Raw genomic sequence first — 12399 nt, forward strand, 5'->3', positions numbered from 1 at the left:
AATAAATTAACAAAAGTATATTCAGAGTAATTTCATTCAAAATAAGTCCATCAGTTCCCACTTAGAAACCTTAGCCTACAACCCACCATGTGTGGTCAAAAGGCAACAGTAGATGCATGATGCCCGTATGCAAGTTTCTTTTCCCTTTTCGCTTTTGAATAAAGCAAAAACAAGAGTATATGGCTAATTTTCTACTTTTGCGTATGTCAAGCAGGAGCATATGGCTACTGACTATAACACTGAATACATATTTTTAAAAATATACAAAATATGATGTTTATTTGGCAATTTTAAGTAAACAAAAACATTTATTTCTAAGATAACCTATGTGCCACTGCTAGAATCACATGTACTACAAGAACTTTATAGCTTAATAATAAAAATATATTTAAATGGATATATATGAGAATATTTTAATATAAATAAAATCATTATCTGCATTTTAACACTGAGTTAGAAATTTGAAATTATTTTTTCTTTAATTTCTCAGCATGATACGACTTGAAGTATATTGAACTTTTAATCACATTTAAAGCATTCAAACATTAATTTAAAAATTTCATATAGTTTTGCCAGTACTTTTCAGGTTTTAAAGAATATTCAAAGGAACTAAAACTTTTATTTTACTGAATTGCTAAAACTGACTAAATATACATTGCTTATTCTTGGTATTCCTTGGTTATAGTGTTGGTCCCCAATTAACAACCTTTGGGATTAATATATTGTTTCTCAATTGGCAGATGGAAGCTCTCCTCTATCTTGTTAAAGCTGTCTTTTTGTGTCTACCTTATCATATACACATTCCCCCGGAGACTGCTATTTCTCACTTTATAGATATATAATATACTTTTCATAATTTAGTTGATAATTATTGTGATAAAATATAGTGCTAATTTGAAGCTGAGTGAATGAATTGACAAAATACTTGATAATAAAACAATAAACTAAATAGTCATCAGTCTAAATTTTCTAGATTATACTTAATCTCCACTAGAAGAAATAATTTCATATAGGTATTATAAGTATTTATCATACATATATTTTTAAAAATTAAAGAGAAAATAATGATTTATCATGTTTTCAATATGTGGCTATCCTGAATAATATAGGATATTGTTTCCTTTGAATATATAACTCTTCTAATTGAATTTTAAATACAACTGCTTAAAATGTGGTTAGGGGGCTCTGGATATTATAGTTAAGATAGAGCCTCAACCCTATCCAACTTTTATCAGTTTATTTCCAATTATGAGGACCCAGAACGAAATCTGAATGAAAACGATATCTACCATCTTTTATGGGAATACAGAATGAACTTAAAGCAACCAGATTGAGTGACTGTTCCTGTATCACGCTCTGTCTTTCTCAGGGGTTGCCAGACGTTTTGGATTACGTATTCCTAATAGCTCATATTTGTTCTGTAGTAATAGAACAATATTACAGACACATTTTATCAAATGTAACATTTCTATTCCATGCTGATTTATGTTTTTCTTTGTTTTTGCTTTACTAGAAAAACTTTGGATATTTACATGACATACTAACACTGAAAATATATAACATTTTAAAGTGCACATATTTTAAAGATGGCCATGACAATCCAATCACAAAGTTGCTAATGTAATTCAATTTGTATAGCCTTTTATCCAATCAGATTGATAATTTTTAAGAATTAGTTTTGCCTGCTTTATTTTAAAAACATTTTGGTTCTCAAATATCACTTCAATTTTTTTCAATTTTATATATATATACACACATATATATACATATATATATTCAAAACAAGAGTTCAGCCACTTGTGACTACTTGTAGATAACAAACTTAGAAATAAAAATACTCAGCTAATTTTATATGCATGGAATAATATAAATGCCACATTTGGGCTAGTTACAAACATTACATGTCTATTACCAAGTTAATGACTGGTTGTCAAATTCTTTCCAGGGAATTATCATCTATGTGCACAAATCCTTTAGAAACTGAGTTGTTCCATAATCCCAAGAGTTTTTGTTTTATTTTTATAGACATAGCTATTGAATCGCTTCTTATTCTTTTTCTCAACAATTCTATATTTCTGAAATGAGTAAAATATGTACTAGACTAAAAGAGTAACTTTTCACATAATGTTATAATTCCTGACAATCAAGTGGATTCATTCAAACATTGGCCTAGGACAAATATACACAAATGAAAGTGTTACTTAAATAACAAACTGCCAATAAAAATGGTCAACCAATCAGCTTGTAACAAGAAAAAACAAGCTAAAAGAAACTTTGTAAAAACTTCATAAGCAAAGGACCGGTTTTGTTTACTTTAGGACCACAGACCTATTGGGTTCAGCAAACATTCTATATTTCATCTTTTAGAATCATATCTGTGTGTACATATACAGTAAAAATGAAATGCTCTTCATAAAAACACTTTCATGTGAGTTTTTACCGAGAAAGATAGATTAAATTGGGGAGGACAGTCACACTTCTGTAGTATTTTTTTAAGTATACAAATGAATGAAATAACTTTTGATTGATTTATAAATATTTTATTTCCAGAACTTCAACCCAGCATATATCAAACACAAACCAATAAACTAGAATCCCAGGCTCTCATGTGCATAGACTATAGAATAGGATCTATTTTAAAAATTTAATGAAGTAATTATATATATATATATATATATATGTGTGTGTGTGTGTGTGTGTGTGTGTATCATATAGACGTACAAAATAACTCTTTAAATTGTCATATTTGTCTAAAGATTTTCACCTTGAAGCAATTTTAGTGTAGTATGTACTTGCTTAACCAAAAAGTAGCAAAACACTTTGGGGCAACAATAGATAATATGGCAGAAGGAAAGGCATTAAAATGTTCAATGGCCACAGCAAGACAGTTACAGTCTCAAAAGTAGTTTCCTTTTTTTCAGTTTTAATTGCAAAGAATGTTTTATATATAATGAAAAAATATTTTTCATGCCATCATTATAATTAAAATTTCTAATACATAACACTAAATGTATAAATTTGTCAGTAATAATCTTCATAATAAAGGGAGATGAAACATAGATGTTTATTTAATGACAATGATAAAATCCTGTTATATTAACTTCAGGCTATGGCAAAAGCTACCTCAAAGAGAATATCCTTTGATCTAGGAAACTCACATCTCCATTACAAAATATTACTCAATGGTTCCAACTCATAATAATTTAATTAAAGTTAATTAAATATATTAAAATCTATTTTAAAGTGCAAAGAGCCATACAATAAAATTCTTCCCAGTTATGTATTTTAAGGATGACCATATTTTATTGATAGACTTGTGAAATAGTTGTTTTAAAATAAATCAGACACTAAACAAATCAGATCAACAATCAAGAAACAAAGTAAAATAATAAAATAAAAACAATCAAAGAAAAACATGCCACCGTATCTACACACAAGAAATAAACATATAAGAAATAAAACTGAAATAAACATGCACAAATGGCACCAAGAAAGATGGAATACATCCCTGGAGAAAGAAAATTAAACATGCAGAAAGAGAAGAGTTTGACTTTTGAGAGTAACAGGATAGTGTGCAGACCCATTTACCTTCACTGTCAGACATAGCATGTTGGAAGTCATCCATGATGAATGCTATGTCACGGTCATAACCCCTTGTCCGTGACTCTTCTCTCATGTGTTGCTGAACTTCAGGCAATGAGTGACTTGATCCAAATTGATCCCTGGTATCTGCAGATATGGGTGGCAAAGGTCCAGCCGCAGCCCTGGCCATGCCCATTGGCTGGCCAACGGGACTTAGTGGGCTTTCTTCTTCTGAATTCTGGGCCACAATTGGTATTCTTCCTCTACTCTGGCTGATTGGTAAGCTGGTGGGCTTAGTTCTGGCAGAAGATGAAGAATGGCCAAAAGAGACATCCAGAGCTTCAGCCTCTTGAGCTTTCAATCTTAGTGATGAGCTGGAAGAATCCCTCTTAATTGATAAATCAAGCCCATAGACAGAGGAAGGCCTAGAGGAAGGCCTGGACCTGCTTCCACTGCTGTATGGCTTATCTGCTTCATCCTGTAGAGCCGACCGGATGGTATTTCCTAACGTGCCCAGTCCTGACCCAAGTGATGAACCCATGAATTTTTGTTGATCTGTAATATTTTTTCTGAGGCCAAATGTGATATCATCTTGAAGAAGCCTTGCCCTAGAAGAAATACCACCAATGGATGAAGTGCTAGAACTCAAGTAAGTGGGATAGTCAGGTTCAAGGTCTCTACTTTCTTGAATAGGTGAAAACTTAGACATTTTAGGGTCAATTAATGCTTTCTTATGCTTTGATTGCTTTTGGTAAAGTATGGCTGCAGGCAATTGTTTGGCAGCTTGCTTTTCCAGGGTGAGTCTACTGATGCTATACTTTTCAGACTTGGGGAAGTGTCTATAGCTAGTATCAGCATGGTAATAATGTGAAAGACCAGCAAGGTGATCTAAGCTCTCTGTGCCTCTACGGAATTCTTGCTTAATCTGATGTTTCAGAAGCTTTAACTCATAAGGATCCTCCATCGGATCCTCCTCTGCCTTCACATAGCTATGCAGTCTGGAGGAAGTCTGCAAAGGCGCTAGGAAGTCTGTCACGTCTTGAGACCTCCGTGTCTCAGTGGTTCTAAGGAGACGATCTGTTTTGGACAGATCCTTTTCATGGAGACTAAATGCAGAGCTCAAAGCTGCTGTCCCTTTGGTAATGTCTCCAATGTCATCTATTAGGACATAATTCCTTGAAGTATGGTGGTCAATGTCTGCATAGAAGGAGTCTGCAGATATGCTTGATATTGGACTGCTTGCCATACTGCTTCTTTCCTCCAAACCTATTCTCAAGTCTAAACTATTGTACTTACTCCCAAGATGGGAAACAGCATACGTATTATCAGTAGAAACTGGAGCAATCATCAGGGGTTGGTTACGAATCACTTCATAGGTAGAAGTTATCTTAGGCTCCAAATACAATGTGGTTTGCCGAGGCTTTTGTTGTATCACCATCATCTGTGATGGTAATTGATAGGATGGTTGTGGAGCTGGAGTAGGTTGAGCCTGGGGTGTGAAGGACATGGTGGCCACAGCTTGGAAGGTTGGTTGAGTCTGATAAGGTGACACTTGCTGATGGTACAATGTCTGCTGTTGAAAATGAGATTGTTGCGTGTACGGGGTCGGGGCTTGGGTGGGAAGCGCAGGTGATGAGTACTGGTATTGTGTGTACGGACTTGTCGGAGGAACTAGTTGAGCTTCTGTTTGCGTTTGTGGTGGTATGAACGGGCTGAATTCAGTTTGAGGAGCTGTTCTTGGCCGCTCAATGCCATGCTGGCTTTCTACTCGGCTGGGTCTGGTACTGCTGACCTCACTGTCAGACATATAATCACGGTCCTCGGCTACCCCCTGCAGGTAGGCACGCTCTCTTTTTTCTCTCTCCTTTAATAGAGCTTCTTTTCTCCTGTTAATTCCCATTTCCAGATACCGTAGCTTGGCATCAATCTCCTTTTCTTCTTCATCAAGTTCTGCTTGCTTCTTTCTAAGCTTGGCAGACTCTCTTTCCACGAGGTCGAGCTCTCGGTCTATGTCCTGGAGAATTTTGGCTCGAGCCATGGTATTGGTTCTGCACATTCGTCGCCTAGAAGCAGTGCCCATGGTGCTGTAAGTTGACTGTGTTCCCGTGGATGCTTCCTCAGGAGGGGGATTTGGCAGTGTTCTCTTCACTTTTTTCTGAGTACCAGAGGCTGTTATTGTTTGAGAACCTTTAGTCTACAATCAAGTAAACAAAATATAGGACTTTGTTATCAAATAAGAAAACCAAAACTAAAAAAATTCCCTACATAATATTCATATAAATAACTAAGTTAAAGAATTGCAGTATCATAGTGCAATAAAATAAAAAAAATTCACCCACTTTCAATTCAAGCTAATAAGCTTAAGATTTTTTACTTAATCTATGGGCATTGCACCTCTGTTTCTCATTTGAAATCTAATATCCCTATTTTGAAGATTGGTGTCTAGCCTGCTGATTTCACATTGCACATATCTTGCCATTTCCAGTATTTACATGAATATTTAGCTTTTGGTATTCCTTAGCAACTCTACTTTCTTATGATTATTTTGGCAACACCATAAGAGCCAAAATAATCTGTTGCCATAACTGTTTATTGGAGCCAGTTTCAATCAGGTAAAACAACAGCTGGTAGCTCATGAAATACAGTTTCTATATTTTACTAATTTGTCATAAACTTGCCTTTTAAGGGGCACAAGTCTTTAGATTCATAAAGTCAGAACAGCCAGAAACATGTGCAATCACTGTACAGTTACCACACACTGATGTTCTCAAAGCTGTTGGGCATGAGACATATTCAAGTTGGAGCTTAATCTCCTCTGTTCTCAGCTGTGTTCTATAGAAGAGGCTCCCTCCTTTCCACTCTCTCTTCAGCACTGCAAAGGTGCACTTCTTCTCTACTGTTCAGTCATCAAACATTTATGACAAAAAATGTATAATACATGCCTCTATGAATTTTGGATATAAAATTGTATTTGCTTATTATTTATGATTATATTATTATAATAATTTGAATTAGTCATTACTAATTAGGTCAGAGTTCCCGTGCTTCTGTGGCTTTCAAACAACATTTCCTAATCCATTACTTCATGTTCAAACCTGATCTCCTATACATATTTTATAAAATATGCATAAGGTATATTTCCTAAGCAGCTGTTGCACACATTCCTAATTCTTACCCTCATTATGCCCATTTTATATATTATGAATAATTAAGTCAAAGAGTTGTTATGAAGATCAAATGAGACAGCTGTTTAATAATATAGGTATGCATTAACTATTACGTCAAAAATATTGTTTCTTTAGGACTTTGTAGCTTCCAGATACATTTATATTCAATATACATCAAAGACTATTAAGGCATCAATGAATGCTGCACTTTCACTGTTGTTTACTCTGACGATACAAGTGGTTATGAATGTGGAGACTTGATAAGGTGTTACCAAGACAGAGGCAGAGAGTGCAGTGAGTGAAAATTTAGTCTCTCATGACTAAGTATGATAGTAAGTTATGATATTTTTGGAAAGATTTATTTTATTTTATATATGTTTGAGTGCATAAATGTGTGTGTGTGTGTATGTGTGTACTCATGCATGCACACATGCCTGCATGTGTGTATGTGTAGCTTGTACATGCCTGGTACCCATAGGGGACAGAAATAATTGCCAGAGTTCCTAGAACAGGTTAAGTTTTGTCAATTGCAAAGATATTCTAATCCCTTACTTAATGACAAAAAGCTATCTTCATAAGTGTGTACCCATACAGGACAGGATTTGGTCATGCTCAAACCTTTCTGTGGTAAAATCATACTGACCATGAAAACCCACAGAATCAACTAAACTGGGCTGACAGTGGCTCAAAAAGACTAAACTGACAATCAGGGAGCTGCATGGGTCTCACCTAAGCTCTCTACATATATGTCATGGCTGTGTAGCTTGGTCTTCTTGTGGGACTCGTAATGGTGGGAGCCAAGGCTGCCTCTGATTCCTTTTCCTCCATTTGGAATCCTTTCTCTGTTACTGGGTTGCCTTGTCTAGTTCTAATCTGAAGGGAGGTGTCCAGTCTTATTGCAACTTGATATGCCATGTTTGGTTGATATCTCTCATTGTACTTTTCTAACAGAAAACAGAGAAGTGGGTAGAGGTAAGGACTGCGAAGGCAGGGGAGGGGAAATTGAGGTAGGGGTCTAATATGTGAGAGAAAAGTGAAATAAAAGAAAGGAAGAAAAGAAAAAAAAGAAAAGGGGAATAGACAAGGTCATGAACGTCAAACCACTCAGGGTACACATTCAGCTTAGTGTGTGGTTGAAGAAGTAAAGAGGACTGCACTGTGCTAGGTAGGTCCCATCTGTTGAGCTGTCTTTAAGTTTCTTTCATAAAATATGGAGGCCCAGTGTTAAGACATTTGCTTTGTTTTTCACCATTACTTTTTAAATATTTATTCAAAATGGGTTCCAAACTTGTCAAGATCTGAGAAAGCAAGGTTTTGAGGTGCATGGTAATTCTGAGTTACAGCTCTAAAAAGGATTGTTCTAGCTTTGGGGAAACATCCACTGAGATGCAGTTCTAGGGAAAATGTAACATGGCTGGTTGAAAAAGAACTAGAAATTCATAGATTTTAAAAAATGAAGAAAGGCATGTAAGTCAATAAAATGGCCTTTGAGATAATCTCTACAACTTTCTTAAATTTTCTAGTTTCCATCATCTTTATTGCCTAACTCTGAAATATGATCTTCTAAGATTTTTCCCTGTACATTGCACAATTTCCCCTTACATTTTGTCAATTGGATTAGTTAGTTTATTTAAATTCCTCTTTGGTTCACAGCTTTCTGGTAGACACATTTATGTGTGGTGCATCTAAACTGTAAAATTACTAAATGTGTAGATTTAAATTTAAGTGTGCATGGTTTAGTGTGTGTCTATTTGGCATTGAAGGGTATTTTATGAGAGAAGAAGCAAACATCTTTTTTTTTTTCAAAAAGTTGAATAAAAAAGATATGCAGCAACTATTGTTTAATGTCATAACTGCCAGACAAAAATTATTCAATAATTATATATATGCCACAACTCACTTTAAAAATTTCTTCAATGCATTGTTGATTTTTAATCTAGATAATGAAAGTAGTTATACTAAAAGAGATAAGATGGAGATGTTTTTGCTCAAAGCACATTTGCCTGTAGCCCCAGCATCTTGGAGGCTAAAACACAAAATTCATGTGTTTTGGATAACACAAACCTAACCACCACCAACAAAAAAAATCTTCTACATACAAATATATCAAACATTGGGAAGATTTTAGGAAATCATGTGAAGAAAATACATCAAAAGTTTAGCATAGTTGTATCATTGTACATTACAGAAGATAGTTACATATGCAGTTTTCATCTTTTTGCTTCAGTTAATACAGATACAGGAGCCGGGCATGGTGGTGCATGCCTTTAATCCCAGCACTCAGGAGGCAGAGGCAGGCGAATTTCTGAGTTTGAGGCCAGCCTGGTCTACAAAGTGAATTCCAGGACAGCCAGGGCTACACAGAGAAACCCTGTCTCAAAAAACCAAAATACATACATACATACATACATACATACAGTACAAATTACAGGGTAGAGGAGAAGGATTTCTGTGTAATGTACTTGTCATGGAAGCATGAACATCTGAATTTGATCTCCAAGAAACCACATAAAAAAGCTGGGCATGGTTACCATTGCTTGTAACCTCAGTACCTTGGAAGCTGACACAGGTGGGCCCCTGGGCCTTCTGGAAAACCAGTGTAGCTGGGTCAGAGAGCTCCAGGTTCTGCAAGGGAGTGTGCTTTAAAAAATAAGATGAAGAGAAACTAGGGAAGATACTAAGCATTGACCTCTAGTCTATATACAAACACAAATGCACACACACACACACACACACACACACACACAGAGAGAGAGAGAGAGAGAGAGACAGACAGACAGACAGACAGACAGACAGAGACAGAGACACACATGCATGCATACACAAAGACAAACACACTACTACACTACCGATTTTGTACCTAACTCTTTTTTTTTTTTTTTTTTTTTTTTTTTTTTTTTTTTTGAGACAGGGTTTCTCTGTGTAGCCCTGACTGTCCTGGAACTCACTTTGTAGACCAGGCTGGACTCAAACTCAGAAATCCGCCTGCCTCTGCCTATGCCTCCCAAGTGCTGGGATTAAAGGTGAGTGCCATCACTGCCCTGTGTTGTAGCTAACTCTTAGTGTCAATATTAGATACATAGTAATAAACTACATTATCACTTGAAAGAAATGGCAATGTATCTCTCATTTTATAAACATAGAAATAAGTTCTAATCATGTAATTATACTGTATCTTGCCTTTATGATACAGTTTTTTTTTTTTTTTTTGGACAGAGCACATTCATATTAAATAGTACAGGTCAAACAAGATTGCTACTAAATAAAACATTTTGATAATGAAAAGGTAGAATTTCCTAGAAACAAAGCAGTCTCTTTTATGTTATTTCATGCAATGTAACAGGGGATGAGTTAAAAGACCACATGGAGTATTGGACCCAAAAGGTAAAGTTTTATTTTCAGTTTGGGAAAGAAAAATCTAAGTAAAACAAATATGGGATCTGATTAAGTGGATGGTTTTAAGCAGGTAAATATTTTCCATGGAGGGACATGGGTCAAATCTAAGTTTTCAGGGAAATAGCAAGGACTATGTGGCTTCATTATGACGTTTAATGCATCAGCATCCATGAGTAGAATCAGATTCAGTGACTTCCTGCTGTAAGCATGGAGAGGAATTCTGGAAAAATAAATACATGTCTGGGAACCTACAAAACAAAACTTTGAATACTGTATCTATATTAAAATCTCAGTCAAACCATGACGTTCTCTTCCAGGGAGTGAAGGCATTCCTGGTTATTACATCAGGGTCAAAGTATCCAGGATCATATGAAATACAGGGGCAAACCATCAAAGTGTCAGCGTTCAGTCACTGGCTCTGGTGCTGATACACTTCACTGGTTAGTAATCAGTGTGGTTTTGTCTAAGGGAAAACTGTGACAGCCCAATTTAATTTCCTTCAGTGATAATGCAGCTGTCAGAGTAGATAATCCAGAGGGAATAAATAGCATCTAGCAGTGCATCAGCAGGACATTTACTGTCTTCTGGCAATGGTCGCCAAAACAGTTTTGGTTGTCAGAATGGAGAAGAGCAGTATGATCTATTGGGTACGCATACAGATCATGGGCATTTATGCTCTGACATGCACCCACACATGCATGCATAGGCAGGCATGAATCCGAGCCCGCACCTTCACACACACAGCCACCACACACACATACATAATATATATCTTACCCTTGTTACTAATCTTTTGGAGTCAGATTTTTCACCACATTGGGTGACTGTTTTCTGCTATGGAAGATGTCTATCTATATCTATGGTCTCTATCTACCATATATTATATAAAAACAATGTTGTCATGTATTACCAACCATCTCCTGAAGTCTAGGAAGCATTTAGCTAATACAGAAGTTTGTTGGGAGCCATTAAGACAACGCTATTGTCCTGATCTCTGAATTGGGCCTCTCCCCCCGAGAAGAAAAGGGGGTCAAAAGCAGGCCACCGACACACCGATTCCAAGAACAACCACAGAATGTTCCAGCCCTAAGTCATCGCTGATGTCCTGACCACACCCTGATACCACCAAGTTCCTGCTTCCCCATGTAGCTGCCAAAAGAAAAAATTTCTATTGCCCCCCTTCCCACTGATAAGTACTTCTTCTTTTGCTTGTGCAATTCTATTGCCCCACCCCTCCCGCTGATAAGTATCTGTACTTCCCCTTTTGCTTGTGCATTTAAACCTTGGGCCTGGCTAATACATTGGGGCCTTGATGCAACTCAGAACGTTTTGCACAAGGCTCTCGTCTCTCTCTACCCCCCAATTTGGTTCTTAGGAGAAGGTCCCCTCGAGACCCTCGAATAACTGGACCTGCTGGACGGGTCAGAAGTTAGGAAATGTTTTCATGGAAAGATTATTGTTCTCTTATGATTGAATCTGTCTCATGATGTGGTGAAGGCTACTGTTTGTATCTCTCTCACACTGATTTAGTTTGAGTAGGAAAACACATATTTTGTAAAACAAAACAAAACAAACAAAAACTATTCAGAGAATGGTGACTTGGAAGATAGGGATAGGGTCAACTATGTAAGAAAAAATAACATTTATGTTCTGACAGTTAATGGTTTGATAAAGTAAATAAAGATAAGAATGTACTAGGTTATTTTGCCTCATTATCAGCTTGCCCCACAATACTAAGGTAAGTTCACTTCTCTTGATTAATTTTTATTCAGGTCTATATACAAAAAACAAAAACAAAACCTTATAAACCCACATGCCTTTAAATCATTAGTCAGAAAGTAAATGGAAACATGTAGGGATTTTGCCTCCTCCAAATATGATAACCCTATAAAACATAAACATTCCTCAGCATGTTCATTTATCTTAGAGTTAAGAAATGAGGATGAAGTTATAGGTAAGCATAAGGAAATACACAGAAAGAAATGCATACCCTACTTCTTTGCAATTAAACTCTGTGCAAGAAGCAATAACTCTGAAAAGTCGATGGAAACAGTATGGCGGCTTTTCTGTTTCCACACCATCTATAGCAAATCCCTCCAAAGCAAGCCTTACAGGTTTTGAGACAAAGTAGCAGTGGAGTATAGAAACAGTCAAGATCATGTTGTCCACAGTATGTCATTAAGTCAATGTTCACAGAAAGCCTTCATCTCCTATCTATTCTCCATCCCCACAGGTTTAATGGAAAAGAAATGTT

The 12399-nt window shown here is 36.1% G+C and overlaps 1 protein-coding gene across 3 annotated transcripts in view; it reads right to left on the reverse strand.

Moving 5' to 3' along the window:
* Pclo (piccolo presynaptic cytomatrix protein) overlaps positions 1-12399 on the reverse strand; it is a 359262-nt gene that overhangs the window by 159866 nt on the left and 186997 nt on the right. For all 3 annotated transcript variants that reach the window (XM_029477261.2, XM_085836473.1, XM_085836472.1), the window contains exon 7: positions 3589-5776. In XM_029477261.2, the coding sequence (XP_029333121.2) occupies positions 3589-5776 (2188 nt within the window). The remainder of the gene's footprint in view (positions 1-3588; positions 5777-12399) is intronic.

This window comes from Mus caroli, unplaced genomic scaffold, assembly GCF_978045245.1.
Source record: "Mus caroli unplaced genomic scaffold, Mus_caroli_1 scaffold_4, whole genome shotgun sequence".
In the NCBI taxonomy this organism is placed as follows: domain Eukaryota; kingdom Metazoa; phylum Chordata; class Mammalia; order Rodentia; family Muridae; genus Mus; species Mus caroli.